The 22,281-nt window shown below is 40.6% G+C and overlaps 1 protein-coding gene across 1 annotated transcript in view; it reads right to left on the bottom strand.

The window, feature by feature from the left end:
* Positions 1-6,438: 6,438 nt before the first annotated feature.
* LOC114547806 (LIM domain only protein 7-like) overlaps positions 6,439-22,281 on the bottom strand; it is a 36,341-nt gene continuing 20,498 nt past the window's right edge. The window contains 19 exon segments of the mRNA XM_028567653.1: positions 6,439-6,561; positions 7,826-7,934; positions 8,052-8,240; positions 8,376-8,547; positions 9,400-9,452; positions 9,745-9,789; positions 10,015-10,181; positions 10,500-10,595; positions 10,732-10,839; positions 10,981-11,006; positions 14,245-14,321; positions 14,414-14,579; positions 14,717-14,878; positions 15,608-15,722; positions 19,802-20,122; positions 21,058-21,175; positions 21,178-21,593; positions 21,691-21,874; positions 22,088-22,236. Coding sequence (XP_028423454.1) covers positions 6,439-6,561; positions 7,826-7,934; positions 8,052-8,240; positions 8,376-8,547; positions 9,400-9,452; positions 9,745-9,789; positions 10,015-10,181; positions 10,500-10,595; positions 10,732-10,839; positions 10,981-11,006; positions 14,245-14,321; positions 14,414-14,579; positions 14,717-14,878; positions 15,608-15,722; positions 19,802-20,122; positions 21,058-21,175; positions 21,178-21,593; positions 21,691-21,874; positions 22,088-22,236 — 2,796 coding nt within the window.

Genomic DNA, 22,281 nt, shown 5'->3' with positions numbered 1-22,281 from the left:
GCGGTGGAACCATTAAGGGTTCATACATTCCTTCAATCATTAACAGTTCTTAGAATTGTGTTCAACTAAAAAAAAAGAAAGCATTGTGTGTATTTGTGACTCATCATAGTGAATGTGATGTATCAGTGACTTTCACAAGAAAACAAAATCCCCTTTCACTAATCCTTCGCCGGAGCAGAAGTGTGGCAGAGCTGCTAAAACACTGTTTAAAGCCACAATCCATCATTTGAAAGCCCAACTATGCTCTTGAATTGTGACTCTAATCCATAGCAATGTGATGCTGACAGTCAGGTCTGACAGGTTTGTTATCGTCATAAGGGATTGCAGCTTTATATTACCTAATTTCCTATTTATTTTGTGTGTGCCGGTCTGTGTTTGAGTACAGCATGAAGTCGACCTCTGAACTGGAGAAAAGGTAAGATGCAGGAAATGAAAGCAATAATAAAACTCTAGTCAGGACTTTGGTCCCCCTGCAAGACTCCTTTAAGTCTGACATAACCCTGTTTTATCTTAAAGTGAAATCCCAGCAATAATACAAGACCTACACATCTGCACACAACAAACCTTTGTTCTCTTGCTGCTGTTTTTTTTTGTAGCTGATAGCACAGAAATGCAACACAAAATGAAAAATAATAAAAACCACAGATCTGTTTTTAAATCATGACAGCATTTCACAATTCATACAGTACAGCCTAGTTTTGCTGCTTGGAGCAGCACTAACGGTGAATATGGGGATATATTTTCAAATCACACTGGCACAATGAAAGTTCGTGGAGGATTTAAGCTGTACAGCCCTGAACTTTTGAAAATGCGAATTACTTTTATCAAGTAAAGGCCGTTCATGTTTTCACAACCAGCAGACACAATTAAAAATGAAATGTTGTAATTTACGTTGAACTTGTCTTAGTATATTTAGAGAAAAAATAAACAAAACACTGGAAGTACAGTGTTGTCTTTGGGTTATATTTTTTATTGGATTTCTCAAATCGGTTTCTTGCCCTGCAGTCAAGAAAACAAGTGAGGCTTTTCTTCTTTAATACTTAATAAAGTGGACTCAATTGACAAATAGGAATGCATGAAATTACAGTGAACACTACAGTAGGTTTTGGAGAAACAATGTTCTTAATTGTTTTGGCTTTTGCATGCTTTCTTTCTTTTGCAACACTTTGATGTTTGGGGGTGGGAGGGGGATAAAACCCAGGTGTAGCTGCAGAAAGACAGATTAAAATCTGTGATCCCCCAGTGGACATTTTATCTGTCCCTTTCAAGGATGCAACCATAAAGCTCTGTCTCCCCGTCTGCTCTGTGTAATTTTGTTGGGTAGAGGGAGGGTGTAAATGTCGCCAGTCTCCGCTGAGCTGTTCTCAGCACCCAGCAGCACACCGGAGATTGGTGCAGCTCCCAGTGACAAAGCTGAGCCTTGCACTGTGCCGGTAAACTAAAAGGTAAAAGGCTGCCAGCATCAATCAGCTGCAGGGAACGGAGAGGAAGAGAGGGAGCATCCTCCTCCCCCGCTGTGGCTTCCTTTCACAAGAAGTGCAACCCCCTCCCTCCCTCCCTCCCTCTCTTTCAGGGCTGTCTGAAAGGGCAAGATGTGGGAAAAGTGTGTCTGAGAGACTGTTACTGAGGCATTTTAATTTGACCATTTCATGAATCGTAAGATAGCGCATTATTTTTGTCCTTTGTGCAGTGGTTCAACAAAACTGTGTTTCCTGTCAGCAACTGATACTGAAGAAAGTATAACCTTTAGCTTATAAATTCCCACCTTTCTTTGCCTTTGCAGCTAGTCATGGTTTTCAAGACTTTCTTTTAAAGCGTAACTCTTGCCAAAATGCAACCTAGGGTCTTTTTGGGAATGTAACCGAGTCAAACTTTCGTTTAAAAGCATATTTAGGACGGAAGCGCCACTTTTAAGATTTACCGTAGTCTCGTTTTTCGGTCAAATGGCCTTTTGAATGGGAGTGGTAGGGGCACTTTTATGCTAGCCTCAAAATAGCTATATTTAAAACACTAAGAAGGCTCGACACAACATGAAACTTTGCTCAAAGTATCACCAGGGGCTCTAAACCTTAACTACACCGGTCCACAAGGGATATACTAAATCTGTGGCTACTTGTTTTGATATCAACTCGTTTTGACTGCCGAGGTGGTAGCGGCCGGAAACAACAAGAGCTACGTGAGTTGTTCAAAACCTTTCTTTTTAGTAAACTCTGGGTACACAAACAATGTTCTCTTAAGGTTTAGAGCCCCTGGTGATACTTCGAGCAAAGTTTCATTTTGTGTCGAGCCTTCTTAGTGTTTTAAAAATAGCGATTTTGAGGCTAGCATAAAAGTGCCCCTACCACTCCCATTCAAAAGGCCATTTGACCGAAAAACGAGACTACGGTAAATCTTAAAAGTGGCGCTTCTGTCCTAAATATGCTTTTAAATGAAAGTTTGACTCGGGTACATTCACAAAAAGACTCTAGGTTGCATTTTGGCGAGAGTTACGCTTTAACGTAATTCACAAAAAGCATTGAAGCACCTGCAATTTGGAGCCAAAGAAATGGGCCATTTAAAAAAAATGATTTTTACAGAGTATGATAATGTCTGTCTCTCTCTCTGTCGGTCGGTCGGTCCATAACTTTGGTCCAGACTGAAACATGAAATTTTGTGCAGACATTTGTGGTCCCCAGAGGATGAATCCTATTGACCTTTCCTGTAGTCCCACCAGCAAGTTGACATTTGTAGTTTTTGAAAGAAATATCTCAACTATTGGATGGTATTTAATGGGGCAGTGTTTGTAAGTGTGATTAACTGACTTTTAGGAAAAGTTAAAAATTCGTCCTCTTAAGTGTTGACCTTTGTACATGAATTATGGCCCAAAACATCATATTTAGTCATCCTAACAGTTTAAGTGAGGATTGTAAAAACAAAAACAGATTCCTGGTCATCTTGCCTCTCTGTCTGTTGAGCTGAACGCCTCTGTCACTCTGCCTGTCTGTTAGGGCTCTGGACAATGTTACCACAGTGATGTTGCAGAGAGGTAACTCACCAGCTATCTGTAGACAGACAGGCCCACTTCCTCGTTGCTGCTTCCTGTGTCAGTGTTTTAATGTCAAGCTATCTTACAGACTATCCAACTGTTTGCTGTATTGTTAGGAAAATGTATTTCAATACAAAACAGTTATTAAATCTATTAAAGAGCAGTTTTAAGTGGCCCTGACAGCTCATTGTGGGGATGGGGTTTACTGTGGGCAGTGTGGGCAGGAGCAAACTCACATTTATCCCTGGCATATGAAGGGTTAGCTTGTGTGGCAGCTTTGCCCCTACTGTATGTAGCTTTGCTGTGGCCACACACAACTAAGAAGTTACTCTAAAACCTTGGATAAAAGTTAAGAAAAAGGCATACATTTGCAAAAATGAACAAGTTGTAAAGTATTTAACAGAAGATGGATGAGGACAAAGCCAGTAGTGAGGGAACTTTTAATTAATGTTTAAATGTGGCCAACAGAAATAAAATAGTACCATTAATAACAGCTTTAGGGCAACCATGAATTTCATCCATGAAATAATAAGGCAGCAATGGGAGCCTTAAAAGTTCTTGAGATTCTTTAACAAAAACGAAGGTCATGAATCTCCACTTGGCTGCTCTGCAATCATCAAGCAGTAAAATAGCAACAGTAGCTTTTTAAAAATGGCCCAGTCATGTTCAAAACAAATCTCTCTCATTATGTCTCATGGTTACTTATTCCTATTTACACTTGTTAGACATTTAAACTTCCTGGATTTGATGGGAAAAGTTAGCATTTTGCAAAAAACATTACATCAATCTGGTTAATCTTATAACTCAAACTAAATGTCTCTACATGTGTAGCCTGCCAGTTCTGTTTGACCTTCTGCTGTTTCCGGCTAACTGTACTTGTGGTATTTAAGTGGGTCAGGCTAGAGTCACAAAAGTCATCCTAAACAGATGGAGCATGTCAGAAACTGAAAAATGTCTCTACTTGTGCCTTTGGGGAAATGAACTCTCCCTTCCAAAAGACCAGTTCACAGTAAACTGTAAAAACATTTCCATTTATCAGACCAAGAGCGCTGGACGATCGATGTGTAACATCTCAGTTTTACAGTCTCTGGTCCAAAGAGAACTTAGCTTTCCAAGAACCAATACAATGATTTCTCCTGAGGTGAAAAACCACCACGGGGTCACTGTCACAATAACCTAGATAAAATCTTCGTGACGATATTGTTGCTTCTTTTTTTTCCAGCTCAGAGGTTACTTATTTATCAGAGTTGAGAGGAGGCGTAAAGACAAACACGTCAGATAGAAGAGTGCCAGTGAGGTTTTTATGTGAGCTGTGGCCAATGTATGATTTGCATTGCTACACAACTTCCTCATATGGATAAAATACTGCTTTGTGCTGCTCCTGTAGTTTACTTACTGTACTATATTACTGCTCTGTAACCTTCCTCGTGGTACAAACAATGGTGGGCACACAATCTTCTTTAATTTAGCATGTCAGAACCTCAATCTACTGTTTTAGGTTGGGAAACTTCCTCATTTAAAAAGGCCAGAGGATGAATGTTTCTCTTCCCTTCTGTCGCTTTAAACTTGCTTCAGCTATTTCCTGTAAAATGTTAGTTCACCCAAAACATTTTCTTACTTGGATTTTTTTTTCCCCAACAGAAAACAATCTCAGCCAATTAATGTTTATTATATAGATATGTGTTTGAAAAGCAAAAAGAGTTCCTTCGTAATTGCTGCCAAACAGGGACTTCAGTTTGATCTGGACTGTCTCAACAAGAAATAACATACAAGACACAGTCTATGCTCTTCTCGAGGTTTAACCAAACACCACATCACTCAAGGAGAGTCTGATCAAGAAAGCAAGTATTTGAACAGAGCCTTTTATTGGTGCTGTGGTTTGGTGGCACAGAAAACCGAATAAAACAGATAAAACACGAGAAATTGATTAGTTTTACAGGTTAACTTGCAGTTCCTCACCCATATACCTTACTGCATAAGAGCAAACAAGCACAGAATATAGTCCAGTTTTATTTCTAAGGAATGTTGATACATTACACAAAAGATTGGAAGATTAACTAAAGGTTATACTTTCACAAAATCAGGGTAGGCACAAGATTTGTTGACATATCAATAACCTTTGTCCAGTTTTTTTGATGGCATAAAAACACCTCATGTAAAATGTGCTGCATTTTTGTAGCTGCTGTTAATTCTCGGCTCCCTATTACTAGATGCCATTGTTGTCAGCTAAATTATTAGTACACGCTGGCAAGTACCTTTAGCTACTGTAGTTTCAGTGTCATGTAATGATCATAATATATCAAAATAGAAGTCATAATATTGTACACTACAAACCTTAGGGCAGACTATTTGGGCATATTGAAAGGACATTTTTCTACCCACAGTATTACACTCAAATTTTAGGTTTTACTATGAGACCAATGTTGCCACCATGTGGTATACAAAGGGATACCAAATAAAACCCCTTATAGATTATGTTCAGTGCACTTTATTTACAAAAACATTTCAGCTGTGATTCTCATGTTTACCTGAGAAAAACAAGTGTGTGATTGATAGATAATAGAAATGTCCCCCCCTTAAATAGGCTACATTAACAAGAAAGATCTGATATCTTTAATGCACTATTGAACAAATATCAAATATAACAAGAATATGACAAATAGCAACACTAATATTAAAATAAAAGCTTTAATCAAACAATTCCCATAATTACTTTATTTCATATAATTCCCATAATTACTTTATTTCATATATTAAATCTACATTTTCTTGGAAACAAATTATCAGAAAAAAAAAAAAAAAAGGGCGGACAAACTGTCATTAACTATATTTGATTAAAAAAAATACAGCCATTAAGAGTCTGCTTTGCGTGTGGATCCACAGATTTTATATCACAGAGTTTTAATCTGCAATTACTGTTTGGAGACAAAAGTCGTGGCTTGGCTATGTGGACGATGTTTCCACTGGGTTCTCGCAGATTTATCCAACACGAGTTCCCAGTGATTCGGCTGCTTGCTCTGTGATCTCAAGTACGGCATGTTGGGTCACATGGATGGGGCACCCGCTGCCAAAATATTAAGAATCATTAATAATAATAATAATAATAATAATAATAATAATAATAATAATAATAATAATAATAATTAAATAATAATACAGTTGGATGTCCACTTGACAAGCAAATTAAATGCAAGTTTCTTGGATAGTGATTAAGCCTATAGTCCAAGTACATTTGATTTTAAGTGATTGGGTTTTATGGTTTTATGATTCATTCCCGTTTTTTCATGGCAAGGAAATTTGCCATAAAAGAACAATTGTATGGATTCCGAAAGAACAAAACAATGTGGGAAGGCTAGTGACATTAGGTATAGAAATTGAGGTGTGATGTTTCTGAGAGAATCAAAGTCATTATCTCACAAAGACCAATACTCACACTTGAGTTGGAAATAGCACGGCTCACAGTAGGGCTTCCTGTTTCGGATTCGAACCTGGACTCCAGTCTCAGTTCCTTCGAGATGTCGGTGGCAGCCCACACACTGAGAGGAGAAGGGAGAGGTGAGAAAACAATGAAAAAGGAGTGTTTAAGAGAAATCCAGCTGATCTGGAACATGTAACATTTGTGTTAATTTCACCAGGTTGTCTGCCAGCCAAGCATAGAACAACTAAGCTTTGTTTCTGCATACAATGACATAGTATAGATACATTCTACGAGTGCTATGTGCGTCTATAACTTATATTGAGCAGAGAGTTGTACAAGTGCATCGACTTTTACATCTACATGCTAATGAACATAGGTTGACTAAATCTGGGGGTGAGATTTTCACAATAAGCATCTAAAAGAGGGCTGGCTTCTTCTACTTAACCAAACACATGAAGAACACTAAAGACCGAGAGAGAAATAGGGACACAGGACTACAACACCATGCATGACCATCAGGTCAGATGTCTTCACACAGACTAGAAAAACAGGCGTGTTAGGAAAGATCGAAGAATAGAGAGGTGTCATAATTGCTCCTGCCAGCAGTTGCCTACAAAGCTGATGTGATTGTAACTAGATATAAGATACTCCTGCTGACCTATCTAAAAGTGCGGTCACATTAGTTCAGTCTAATTACATTTTCCTACAATAAGCACCAAAACAGGTTGTCATGTCACCTGTCTGACGCAGGTAATATATATTGAGCAGAAAGCTCATGGGTGTAAACCGTCTGTAGTCAAGTTTCTATTCAACTGTAGTGCAAATAAATACAATCAGCAAAATCAAAAGGTGAATTAATGGGTGTTTCCATTTACTAACTTTATGTGAATATTGGCCTGTGGCAGCACAATCCGTACCCAAAACCAGATTTGTTCTACGTATGTGCGTAGATGGTTGAGGTTGGGACTTGGGGCTACACCTGTCATGTTTTAATGTGCTCTATCAATACATTTGACTGACTTGACCATTTGTTTCATGTTCACGTGATGTTTTCTTCATATGCTGCCATTTTTCATCTCTTCAGTTGAGAGGAAGCTTGAGCGACAAGTCCCAGGCTCCTTGTACGCCATGATTTATTTGCCATTTCTATTGTGTCCCCATTTTGGTTTAATCGATACACTAACTTTTCCACCTCAGCCAAGTGTAAAAACTGTCCTACATTTGGACTTGTGTTTCTGGCATTTCCACTCAGGTTAGTGAAAATGTGCATACACACAGGTGGGAGGAGATGCTGTGGCTTTTAGTCTGGCATTGGAATGTTGTGTATTGTGCAGGGATTGGAACTACTGTGACCGCACCTTGACCCGGTCAGGACCTCTCACCTGGAAACAGGCGAGGTGAAAGCAGAGACCAAGGGCCTCTATGACCATGGCTGCCCCACTACCCAGGACACGCTCACACACACAGCAAGTCCTCCTGCCACAGACCATCCTGGGACCGCACATGTTAACAGTGTGAGGCCAAAAGGAATAAAAAGAAAAATACAGAAAATAATACACTACAACATGCACAAGAGAGACAGCCTCTATATTCAAATGAGTTGCTTACCTGCCATGATGAGAGGAATTGACCAATGCATGTCTCTGGGATAACAATGATCCAGTGCTGTAGCGGGATGACGAGTTCCTACTCGGAGTACTGTAACCTGCAGCAGCTGAGTGTGGGCGAGGGTAACTGAATGTAGTGGTTGAGAGTGGGGTCTGACGCAAAGTATCCAGGTCGTCCAGAGAGTCAAACCTGTAGAGCAGACGTCACAGTTCAGAAAACAGTAGTAAGGTCAAAGACAGGGAGGAAATGTCAAAACCAAAGGATGTGAAACAAACTGCCTAAAAAAAGGTTCAGTGGAGTCCCGCTCAGTTCAAATACACCCACCTCTTCATAGGTACCCCAACATAGATTGGCTCCTTGTAAAAGCTGCTGCTGCGCTGACGTATCCAGCTGTTGTCAGTCAGAAGCTGAGTCCTTTTCTTCATCTCCTCCAAAATCTGCTGCCTGTCTTTCTCAGCCTTGCACACAGACTGTCCTTGTCCTTTTCTGTCATCACCTGGACAAATCAAATTACTTTTACTATTTTTGTAAATTACTTTGTTTGTTTATTAGGCCTATTTGTCAATCCACAATATACTGTACATTTAATTGGCAGTTCAAAAGTATCATCCCCAGAAAGTGCGCGCACACACACCTCTGCCCTCCGGGGACTTCAACTGGCCCTCCGGTTCCCACGCCAAGTCCCCCACGGACTGAGCTACTGTTGCAAAGGTTACAATAGGAACACACCGCCCACGTTAAGTGTTGCGCAACTGATCACGTGCCTGGCCTTTCACACTGGATGCGTATTTCTCACTCACTCTCACTCAAAGAGACAGGATGACTGGGGAAAACTGTGGTAATTGTAGCCTCTCATAGCTCTGTGTGTAGGTTACAGAAAGTTTAGTGTTGAACGGCATGTTTGTGCACACTGCATTGCAATACCACTATTCATCATGCTTGTTCTGCTACATGGTGTACACTCTGTCCGTCCACCGGTCTCTCTCTCTCCGTGTGCCTGATTGAGTGTCTCGCTGTGAGAAGTCAAGACAGCCAAAAATCACTGTAATCACTTGGCCGTTTTATTTTGAAATGTGTTTATTTTGGTAAAATTTCCAGCTGCAGTGGGGTCTTCCTGTATGCGATTACCTGCCTGGCTTGACACATACGCTCGCGTATTGCGTAAAAAAATAGAGGGGACGCCAAAACTATTACTGTAGCATGCGGGCATACGTGGACGCTATGCGCCTGGTGTGGCTGGACAGATTGGATAACACTGCAGTGCCTGCGGTGTGTTCCCAGTGTTAGGAGGGCTAGCAGTACATCAGCAGAACAGAGGGGAATATTATGCCCGAGAAGGTAGACTAACCTCTTGTCTGTTTGTAGGGGCCATCTAATGCTGGGGTAGAGAAGGACTTTGCCCTGTGGAAGGAAAACAAAATTTTTTTAAAGTATAAACAGTCCATTATTATACAAAAAATGTACTTCCCTGAAAATTGGGCCTTTATGGTCTGCACCACAATGGTTGCATGCTTCAAGGTGGGTTTTCCTTTCACAAGAGGTAAAAAGGTAGTTGTAATACCAAATCATCTTGCATCATATTAATTAGAACAAAACAATACTGTGCTGTACTGTGCATACTACACTACAACATTTATGCATAAAGCTAAATACTATATGCTCCCAAGTCATACTGAGCTAATCTTGTTCTGACCTGTTTGCAGGAGACAGCTGAGCAAAGCCACAGGAGTCCTCAGCCCTGAGGTACAGCATGAAAAGCATTAAGGTCCAGCAAAAGCAGAAGGAAGCAGAGCAAATTCAGCATTGTTAAAAAAAAAAAAAAAAAACTAAAAATGTCTTAAACCTTTCATTCAATAGTAAGCACAGTGATTGCTCACACATAACACTGTTACACTCCACAAGGATGGAAAAGAGCTGACATTGTTGGTGACATTGAACAAAGGGGGGGAAAAAGTTCATTTACCAGACATGTCCCGAAATCTTGTCATGCTGCTCTCCTGATGCATTACTTTGAGGGTTTGAACCTGCTACTTTCAGCTTATCTCGGTCGGGGCTCTGCTCTTCTCTGGTTTTGTTTTTCAGTCCATTCACATGGAGCTGGGTGCTGGCAGGACTCTCGAATGTGTTCTGCTTTAAATGCATGAAAAAAGATACAAGAAAATAAATAACATTCTATAGAAACAATGTGTAGCACTGAAATGTAATGTGGGCCAGGGACCCACCTATGAATCCTAAAACTGTATCAAAAAGGAAAGCAGAAGCCAGAAAACATGCATCTAATTAGCCATAAAGGTAACTAAAATGAAGCCAAATGATTTTTAAAAGCCACAGGCAAGTGAACTAAATGATCTCAATTTTGGCTGCAGTGATGTATGTGATGGGTTTTTTTTTTTTTTTTTTTTTTTACACTCGGGTGAATTATTGTTAATTTAACTGATGTCTCATTACTTTTGCCCCTGGCTTCCTGCATAACTCCCCCTTTGCAGCTTGTTGTGCTCTCTGCCACTCTGATTCAAGCCTCTCCTGATCCCGCTGGTATTGCTTCTGAAAAAAACAAGCATTTGAACATTTGAATGTTGCTTCACACTTCAGATAAAAGATTAATGAGATTAACAAGAAGTGTGCTGCGTAGTGTTGGTGGGGGGGGGGGGGAAAGAGAAAAAAAAAAAAAACAGTTCACCTGTAGGAGGCGCTCCTGCTCTTCCTGCCACTTTTCCTGACGCCTTCGATCCTCCTCGCGGTCCCACGACCAGCTGGATGAGGAGGGGCTGAGGGATGGCACCTGGAGCTGGTGATGCACAAACAGACTGTGGGCTCAAACATGATCACAGTGCAGCACACAAACTCTTTCAAGACACACACACACATGCATAACTTAAGTTTGAACATGCATACAAACATCCTTTGATGAAGTAGGGTGGTAACTTACGTCAGATATTGCAGATTCTGAACCTCCTGTGTGAGAAAATAACCGGTCAGCAGAGAGAACCTAATACAGTAGTCCTAAAGATAATCAAATTGTGTTCTAATGTCATAGGTCACACATACACCATACAAAAGGCTGGGGACACATTAGAAGACTTTTGAAATGCACTGGATCACACAATGGAATCTATCCATCTATCTACAGTGAGGAAAATAAGTATTTGAACACCCTGCTGTTTCCCACTTGGAAATCATGGAGGGGTCTGAAATTGTCATCGTAGGTGCATGTCCACTGTGAGAGACATAATCAAAAAAGAAATATCCAGAAATCACAATATGATTTTTTAACTATTTATTTGTAGATACAGCTGCAAATAAGTATTGGAACACCTGTCTATCAGCTAGAATTCTGACCCTCAAAGACCTGTTAGTCTGCCTTTAAAATGTCCACCTTCACTCCATTTATTATCCTAAATTAGATGTACCTGTTTGAGGTCGTTAGCTGCATAAAGACACCTGTCCACCCCATACAATCCGTAAGAATCCAACTACTAACATGGCCAAGACCAAAGAGCTGTCCAAAGATACTAGAGACAAAATTGTACACCTCCACAAGGCTGGAAAGGGCTACGGGGAAATTGCCAAGCAGCTTGGTGAAGAAAGGTCCACTGTTGGAGCAATCATTAGAAAATGGAAGAAGCTAAACATGACTGTCAATCTTCCTCGGACTGGGGCTCCATGCAAGATCTCACCTCGTGGGGTCTCAATGATCCTAAGAAAGGTGAGAAATCAGCCCAGAACTACACGGGAGGAGCTGGTCAATGACCTGAAAAGAGCTGGGACCACCGTTTCCAAGGTTACTGTTGGTAACACACTAAGACGTCATGGTTTGAAATCATGCATGGCACGGAAGGTTCCCCTGCTTAAACCAGCACATGTCAAGGCCCATCTTAAGTTTGCCAATGACCATTTGGATGATCCAGAGGAGTCATGGGAGAAAGTCATGTGGTCAGATGAGACCAAAATAGAACTTTTTGGTGATAATTCCACTAACCGTGTTTGGAGGAAGAAGAATGATGAGTACCATCCCAAGAACACATTGAAGATGGGTCGAGGCTGGGTCTTCCAACATGACAATGACCTGAAGCACACAGCCAGGATAACCAAGGAGTGGCTCTGTAAGAAGCATATCAAGGTTCTGGCGTGGCCTAGCCAGTCTCCAGACCTAAACCCAATAGAGAATCTTTGGAGGGAGCTCAAACTCTGTTTCTCAGCAACAGCCCAGAAACCTGACTGATCTAGAGAAGATCTGTTTGGAGGAGTGGGCCAAAATCCCTCCTGCAGTGTGTGCAAACCTGGTGAAAAACTACAGGAAATTTTTGACCTCTGTACTTGCAAACAAAGGCTACTGTACCAAATATTAACATTGATTTTCTCAGATGTTCAAATACTTATTTGCAGCTGTATCATACAAATAAATAGTTTAAAAATTCATACATTGTGATTTCTGGATTATTTTTTTTTTTTTTTTTTTTTTTTTTTTTTTAGATGGTCTCTCACAGTGGACATGCACCTACGATGACAATTTCAGACCCCTCCATGATTTCTAAGTGGGAGAACTTGCAAAACAGCAGGGTGTTCAAATACTTATTTTCCTCACTCCATCTATCCATCCATCCATCTATCGCCTGATTTCACACTAGATAACTTACAGACTACACACTTTACTTTGTTTATCCTGCTGACCCCTGACAAATGTTTTGCAGCATCTTGCTACGTAGTACTAAAACTTGCTGTATCCACAAACCGTATCAACATGAACTGTACAGTTTCATTGCCTCCAGAGCTGGAGGTTAGCGGGCCACTTTAAGTATAATTCAATTTATAGTATCGAATCATAAGTTACAGAAATACTGTAGGTCTAGACCACACTATATTTTACAAAGACTTATTTTCCAAAATGTCAAACAATGGCTATACAAAATAAGAATGTTGTGAATACAATATACAAGTTAATTATACAGCCTTGTTAGATGCCTTAGTGGCTACAAAACAAGGTTTGTTACAAACAAGTTGGAGAAAATAAAAGCAATTGTTACTTTGCTCTTTGTTGAGCTTTACCTGCAGGACTGGCTCAAATATTTGGTCATAACTATGAAACGTCACATGGTTCACGCGTGGCGTAAGAGGTCTACAGCTCTCAACTACTCTCATCTACCCACAGACTAGACCTGACCAAGGATCAGCAAGTCTATATGTAAATCAGTGCACTAATGTGCTAGCGTATCCCCAGCCTAAAGATACTGCAGACACATACTGAGAAAGAAACAGTTGAGCGAAGAGTTAAGCATGCCATAGCAAATTAAACAAGGGCATTCACATGCTACAGGACAGCACAAATCTGCTTTGTTCACTGGATGATGCTCCACACAACCACTAGCATGTTGCTCGGTGCTCGGTTAAGAAAAACACCACACAGTGCAAACATTTACCACACAAGTAAACCCAGGAGCTGAATCCTGCAGAGCCTGATGAGAGAAGCCATTGTAGTGGGACACACATCAGATTCATTAACAAACCACAAAGGGCCGCATTACAAAATCAGTCAAAGTCATGGTGCAAAACCATTAACACAAAGAACATCAGTAAAAACATCCGCTGCACAGCACATATGGTATAATGTAGACATGATCAGTGCTGTCAGCTCTGTGGTTGCTAGGTAAAGTTACACCAAGACAAGCATTGTTTTTTTTGCCCCAGTTTGCAAAAAAACAATACTGTAGACCTATACAGAACATTCCTTTACAGAAATACTACATACTTAATAGTTTGTAGTCAGGCTGCTTTGATTAAAATAATGTTCAAGTACAACAGTGAAGTTATTATGGTGGTACTAAAGTAAAAATTCTCATATAAATCACTGCATTTTCGGATTCCATTTTTATTAAATTAGCAGCTCCCTTCTTTTGAATACCTTAAAATCCCTTTTAAATGTATACCCAACAATTAACCAAGCCAAGCACCAGCCACCAAAGCTGCTACGCAATGAGTCAAACTGGAATTTTACCTGTCTGTTTGAAAAATTCTGCCCTCCTTTTCTGATTTTTCATACTAATATTACTATGATCTACACAAAGATGAAGGACGGTTAAGGTGAGAATTTACAAAAGTACATACTGTATCTTAGGATTTATTCCTTAAAAAAAAAGTAAAAAGGAGATGTTTGTCATGCATTATGGCCATAACAGACTTTTATTATTGTTATTACCTTTATTTCTGGCTGTCCTGTGGTTGTCAGGAAGCTCTCCATGCATGACTTTACCTTGTAAAACCTGGGAAAGAACACCTGATGAGCACCATGTATTAAGCCACACTATCAGAAGCTTTGTGCATCATTTTAGATATGAACTGATAACGGACTAAAAACACTGCTCACATTGTCTGTCTGCCCATTGAGGTTCCTGACTGCAGTTTCTGTAGAGGCACCACTGTTGGGATGGTGATCAGGGCAACTTATCAGGCCAGGCGCTGCGGCAGTCAGATTGAGGGTCACCCTGTTCTGGCCTGACTGGTTAGGATGACTCCCCTCACTGGTGCTCCAATCTAATTAAAATAACCAGCCATCAAAACTACTGTAAGGCCACACTGTGTTTGTGACCAATGGTTAGAAGTTAAGAGGTCAAATTATCACAAATAATTAAGGTGGTGAAATAGAAGTCTTTTTTTGGCTCATTATCTACCCTTGTTGCCATAGCGCCGAATGTCCATGGTTAGACTGCCGGTTTGAAGTGAAGATGTCATTTTATCCTTCCACTGGTTGTAGTTCATGTGTGCCACAGCAACTCCATTAATGGTCACAATCTCATCGTTCACACATAGCTGGCAAAGCTCCGCTGGACTGCCTGAGGAGGGAGAGGCAAACGTCAGGGAAATGAAGAAAGATGAGGACAGCAAAACATAAAAAAAAAAGAAAGGTACCCACTTCAGAAATGATTTGTATAGCACAAATTGAGCTGTAGTATTGAGAACAAGGTTGCTTTTTCGAGTTGAAAAGTAGGCCAGTAAGCCACAACTACAGCGAGTAAGAGACACCTCCTCGCTCACTTCTAATTAAATATTCATGGAGTTTTAAATCAATGGTTACCTGTTGTTGGTGGTTTTGTAGTTTTATACATGTAAAATAAATTCACACAAAATAACAACATCCAATTTCACTGTTCATGTATGTTATTCTAATCTGTTTGGGTAGTCAAAATCTCTTTTGTAGCTTTTTTTGCTCCTACATGAGAAACTGCTTTGTCTTAGCTGCCAACAAACTGCCTCAGGAACATCATTTTTGCATTCGATAGTGCCAATTTGTCTATACACTGCGCAAATACTTGTCAGTGTCTTGAATTACTGCTCTTTTTGTAAGAGCAGGGTGTTGGAACAAATTCCCTCTTGGAAAAGCAAAAAACATTGATTGGGAGCACAATGTAGTACTGCCATGCCTGTCACTAAAAATGTCCTTCCACAATACAATGTTCAAAGCAAAGACCCACACTATGGCAGACTAACCATGAATGTCAGACTAACCATGAATGTAACCAAACATTTCAGCAATTCAGTGAAAAATAAAGCAAAAGTCTTACCAGGTTGAATGAATTTGACTCTCACCCCTGTGGAGTCCCAATGAGTCTGGAAACCAAAGTCTGTTCTACTGTTGGGTTTAAGAGCAAGGCTCACTCTCATGTCGCTGTGAGCCACCTGAAGAACACACACACACACACACACACACACACACACACACATTATCCAATGTCCTGTGCTTCCTGGTGGAAACTAGATGTTTCCTGGGTCTGCTACACAAATACAGTAAAAAAGGGATACACACCGAGGGACAGGGACGTGCAAACATTTTGGGTGGCAGGGGATCAAGGAAAAAAAAAAAAAAAGACTAATAGTTAATGAATAATTATTTATTTTAAATTTAAACAAAACATTGAATATATTAACAAAACTCTGACTACCTTACCAATTTCTTATTTCCCTTACACAATTGTTTAATAGATTTAATAAATACTCGACAAAATAATCAGTTCACAAGATACTTTAGTATTAATCAGGTTAACCACAAACCGCAAAGGAAACTCTGCCACAATGTGCACGTTTTCTATGCTACTAGTTTCAAGTATATATTTAGAATAGGTGATTGACTGCACTAAGGATAGGGACACAGTTTTGTTTATTTTGCAAATGGCAATAAATCATTTTAAATCTTTTAGTGTTATTGGAATAAATAAAACAACAAAACTCTTCACACTAAACTCAAAAAGGCTGCAAAAAAAACTGCACCAATAATGAAAAAACACCGTTATTAGATGAAGAACCTACGATTCAAATGATGAAGTTACGGTTTAATGCAGGACACTTTCTTTCATGTTGTGGTCAATTTAGAGATTTTGGTCTGTTTTGCTTCCATGTCTTTTACTCTTATGGAAATAAAACATACAAAATACACATTTAGATGGCATTTGTTTTAGGCTGCATCTGTAGATTTCTTCTAAATTTAAACCTAACATTTAAGGGGGAAAGACTCATTAACTGGGGAAGTTCTGTGAAGATAGGTTTAGTTATTTTGTATATCCTCTTCACCTGCAGTGCCTTGTCAAATGTATGCAAATTAGTGCATTTGAATTAGTTAACGCCTAATTTGCATATTGATGTGGTGATTGTAATGACGTTATTTGACACAGACTTTACTGTAGCTGTTCACCTGGACTGTCTCCGTTAAGTACATCACAGTAGCCTATAGGGCCATGATGCCTCAGCTAAACCTTAGCTAACTTATTACATAAGCTAGTAGCTCATGCATGTTAGCAAGACAGAAGAACATGCATCCAGAAAAAAGGGCACTTTCGAGGATGAAAAAGGGCAGGTGCTCATGCCCCTTTTGATGTCTGTGTGCGCGTGCCTGCCGAGGGACCAGTTTATAATGTACATAATCTGCAATCATCACGGCAGCCCTGCAACAATTGCCATCTTTGTGAAGTCTGTAATGTTCTCAGAGTATTTATTAGAAAGCTAGTCTATAGCCACAACGTTCCACTCCTCCCATTATGCCGGTGTCACTGGAAATTGCGCCGGATGTCAACTCTTTTTGGCTGGAGGTCCGTAACCTTCCGCTTTCTTTGGGTTGTAATTCTAAACTCTGGTTGATTTATGAGGACTAACGGTTAACTGCTCCTCAGATCTCTGCAGGGTAAATCCAGACAGCTAGCTAGACTACCTGTCCAATCTGAGTTTTCTGTTGCACAACTAAAACAACTTTTAAAACGTACACACATTCCACCAAAACAAGTTCATTCCTGAGGCTGTTGCAGCGGCACCGTGGCTCCGTGAGGCACTTAGCACCTTCCAAGACGATTGTGATTGGTTTAAAGAAAATGCCAATAAACCAGAGCACGTTTTTATCCCATCCCCGCAATGTTGTGTGGACTAGCCATACCCCCGCTGCGCTGTGGAGGAAGGTCTGGCAATGGGAGACTATTCCAAGGATAACCCCTTGAGAGGAATCATCTTCGAGGCATTCCCCAAGACAATTATACAGAAAATACAAAACGCAAACTACATTCACCCATCCACACGACACACCCAAGCCTAACTTCACCAACACCGACTGGTTTTGTTTTGTTGTCAGAGATGCGGATTCAATGCTACATAAATGTTTGTGCCCTTAGCTAATGGTGGTTCAGCTAAGGCATTTCTTCAACCCTCACTCAAATACGTAGAGCAGAATATTAAAAGACACATAATACATAGTGTCAAAAAGTGAAGATCATTAGCTTCAAAAAGATAAGCTGGTGGTGGAGAGTATATGCACTCAGTCACCACAGTGATGCAGTAGATTTTAGGGCTAGTACGGTTCACCGGCCCGCACATCCACACAGGTGTTTTCACTTACTGTTGATTAGAGGCCGATTCACCTGTGTGGTGTGACTAGGTGTGTTAACTTTAGGCAAGGCAGCTTTATTTGTATAGCACATTTCAGCAACAAGGCAATTCAAAGTACTTTACATGAAACATTAAAAACCGTTAGAAAACAGTTAGAAAACAGTTAAAAACAATTTCAAAGCACTAAAACAATTAACAATTTAAGATCATTAAAAGACAAGAATAAAATGTACAGTGCAGTATAAGAGTTTTAAAGAAAGAGCAGTTAAAAATAGGTTATTTAAAGAAAGGCAACATTAAAAAGATATGTCTTCAGCCTGGATTTAAAAGAACTCAGAGTTGCAGCAGACCTGCAGTTTTCTGGGAGTTTGTTCCAGATATGTGGAGCATAAAAACTGAACGCTGCTTCCCCCTGTTTAGTTCTGACTCTGGGAACAACAAGTAGACCTGTCCCAGACGACCTGAGAGGTCTGGGTGGGTCATAGTGTAGTAGCAGATCAGAAATGTATTTTGGCCCTAAACCATTTAGTGATTTGTAAACCAGCAAAAGTATTTTAAAATCAATTATTTGAGGCACTGGAAGCCAGTGTAGAGACTTCAGTACTGGAGTGATGTGATCCACTTTCTTGGTTTTAGTGAGGACTCAAGCAGCAGTGTTCTGTATCAGCTGCAGTTGTCTGATTGATTTTTTAGGGAGATTTGTAAAGACACAGTTACAGTAGTCAAGTCTACTGAAGATAAAAGCATGGACAAGTTTTTCCAAATCCTACTGAGACATAAGTCCTTTAACCCTTGATATATTTTTAAGGTGATTATAGGCTGATTTTGTAATTGTCTTAATGTGACTTTTAAAATTCAGGTCTGAGTCCATGACTACACCAAGATTTCTGGCTTTGTCGGTTTTTAACATTGTCGTTTGAAGCTCAGTGCTGACCTTTAATCGTTCCTCTTTTGCTCCAAAAACAACCACCTCAGTTTTTTTCTTCATTTAATTTAAGAAAGTTATGGCACATCCAGTCGTTAATATGTTCAATGCACATATTCAGTTGTTGTATTGGGCTATAATTCCCTGGCGATAAGGTTATGTAAATTTGTGTGTCATCCGCATAACTATGGTAACTTCTTTTGTTGTTTTCCATAATCTGAGCCAGTGGAAGCATGTAGATGTTGAACAGAAGAGGCCCCAGAACTGAGCCTTGGGGAACACCGCATGTCATATTTGTATGCTCAGATGTATAATTACCTATAGACACAAAGTAGTCCCTATTCTTTAAATAGGATTCAAACCACTTTAGTACTGAGCCAGAAAGACCAACCCAGTTTAGCTTTAGCGCTATTCACCACATTATCTTAAGTTTGACTTGTCATCTCAAAATATTACTATTTTTGTCTGTGCTACTTGCATCATAATTAGTAAGCCATTTCAATACGAGCAAACCATTACAACATGTAAATTCCAGATATTGTTTCTCCTCTGAATGCCTCTCTGTCCATGACAGCTCAGGCAGTGAAAACCATGAGTCGTGTTTGTTTATTTGCCTAAACATCTTTACCACTGGTAATTCATTAAGTCACAAAATATATCAGCAGATATTAATCCGTGCCTGATCTCTTCTCCAAGTAAGTGCTTAAAATACTTGGAAAAAGTGATTTTTCCTTCCATTTGCCCGTGTTCCTCTAATCCAATTTTGGCTTATTTAAGTTTTTCTATTGATCGATGGGCACTGTCACGGACTGATAAATGAAAAATGATTTGATAATCCCTGATTATAAAAAGAGTACCGTTTGATCAAACGTAATTATATCCTAAATTCAAACATTACAAGTTTCACCAAGTTACATCAATATACACATAGTATAAATACTGTGTGCTGAAAAATAATCCAACATACCTTTGGGAGGTCAATGCTCGCATCAGATGGGAGAGTCAAGCTTTTGTTGTGGTGGGTCTGCAGGTTTGAATAAGGCTGCGGTAGTAGCTGGGTTTGGGTGTAGGGCTGATGGTGGTAGCCATCGGTCTGGAAGGAGGTCGGCCTGGAGACGGTGGCACCTTGCCCTTGCTCCTCCTGTTTTGTACCAGTCTGTTTCGCCTGGTTAGCTTTCTTCTGCTGACCCTTCAGATGGGCGGTCACAGTCGGTCTTTTGAGAGAAGATTTGGTAGTTGGAGAAAGGGATTCCTCTTGCTCACTTTTCAACAGACCCTGGTTGTCAAGCTGAAGGTTAACAAAAACAAGATGTGCTCAAAAACTGACCGTACAGATTAACCAGGACAGTACAGATACATTTCATTGCATTTACTCTGCAGCATTGATGTAGGATTGTGCTGAATGTCTATAACCAACAGACAAATCTAGTATTGAGTCGACACTGCTCACAATGGTACAGCAGCGTTTTTATTATTGATGAGTGTAATAGGTGGTCCCTATGCACCCATCTAAACACTAACCTTCCACTAAGATTAGACTAATTCTAACCATCCAGACTGCAAAATAAGATCAGCAGGTGGCAGGCCCTGCTACTTTAAAAGCTCCAACACTAATTGCAATTTTCACAGCAATACACAGACCTGCTGTTTATCTCTGTCCCACCACTATATGCATCATTGTAATCACCAAGATTTTGAGAGCGCCTGGATTTCAAAATTAGACACATTTCAGGATGTAAAGCCTGAATGAATTGTGGGGATGGACTGTTGAAAGGTGACATTGTTGGTAAGATCTAAAAGTCTTATAATCTATTAAAACCTGAGTGTTCCAGGTTTATTCGAGGGTGATAGAGGGGGAGGATGGTAGTCAAAAGTGCGCGACGCAACGGGTAGCGCTCCACCTAGGAAAACTATGTTCCGGCCAGCGCAGAGTGGCATTACCGCGGATCATTAAGGTTTGCTAAGAAACTACAGTACCCAGCTGTTCTGGGAAATTATTTAGCATTTATGAAAAAAAACTAAATGATGTCTTTGTGACCTGTTTTTATTAAAAGACAACCATTATTCTTTAAGTCAATACCATGACAGGAAACACATGGTTTAAAAAAAAAAAAAAAAAAAGGCATTTTTCCATTTTTTCCCTTACTGTCTGGAGACCATTTGGTTAATCTCCAATATATTCAAAGAAAACAGTGCTATAGCTTTGATAACCAATGAACTCACGTTGCACAGTCTCGGCAGCGAGGACACCCTGGACTGCTTGGTCCCAAAGGGTCTGGCTGTGATTGCAGAAGAGAGACGAGACGAGCCCTCGGACCTCCGGTAACCCCGAGGAAGGCTGGCTGAGCCGGACCATGACGCAGTTCTGAACAAGTACTTGTTGACCCCCTGCTTGACACTGCCTTGCTCCACAGCTGGTTCCCAAGAGGTCTTCTGGCTCTCTTCCTGGGACTTGTAGTTTTGGTGGGGCAAGTCCTCCAGAGCATCAACTCCTGCCTGGTTAACAGCACCAGGACAGAAAGGGGAACTTTTGGATCAAGGCAGAACGGAAGTTCCTTGTGACTCGACATGGATTCAGTAGGATCCCTGGGCTGCAAAGGAGCTGGGCTGCCCTGCACTTTGACTTGGGTCTGGGTGCTGAAAGGGCAGTCCAGAGAAGGGTTGGTAACTCCTGTTCCATCTGAAGCCACGGAGGCAAAGTGGGTCTCCTCTCCCAGGACAATCCCATCAGAGGCAGGCATGGCTCCAACTGATGATTCCTGAGGATAAATAAGTAAACACTGGCTGGAGATCTGCCATGTAACTTTTTCACCACAATTACAATGTCAACACAAACGGGTACATCTGTAAACGTACCTGAGTGTAGGCTGACTTGTGGGGGCTACGTGGAGCCGTGGGGCTGAAAGGTGCCTCCGTGGTGTAGCTGCGGGCCAGCAAAGCCCGAGTACGTGGCCGGAGATCAGAGCTCAATGATTTTGCTGAAGGAGAGGTGGAGTAAGGACGAGGGGCAGGGTAATGCCTGCGTGGTGACTGTTGGTCTCTGGGGAATCGGCATGTAAGGAAAGAGGAGCCATGTAATGTAGGAGGCAGCAAAGGTGTGGGGGGGGTGTCATATTACATGAGTTGACTGTGGCGTACTGAACAGTTATCAAGCAAGGTCAGCGGCTTTTAATACAAACTTCAAATTAATTGTTAGTAGAAACAGGGTTTGGAAGTCTAAGCTCTAGATATTACATTTATAGATGAAGCGTACCTCTTTAGCAGTCCGCTTTGTGCTTCGTTCTTCTCAAATTTAGCCAGAGCTCCATTGGCCATCTGGTTAATGACATGTTCTCGGTCCTGCGACTTCCTGCGGAGGTCAGACTTGCTGCTCCTGCGACGATTCTTCCACTTTGACAAGTCCTGAAACAAATGCACAGCCCGATACACTGTTGCTTGCATGCATGC

This window comes from Perca flavescens, chromosome 1 (genome assembly GCF_004354835.1).
Source record: "Perca flavescens isolate YP-PL-M2 chromosome 1, PFLA_1.0, whole genome shotgun sequence".
Classification (NCBI taxonomy): Eukaryota; Metazoa; Chordata; class Actinopteri; order Perciformes; family Percidae; genus Perca; species Perca flavescens.
This window is presented reverse-complemented; position numbering and strand designations above follow the sequence as displayed.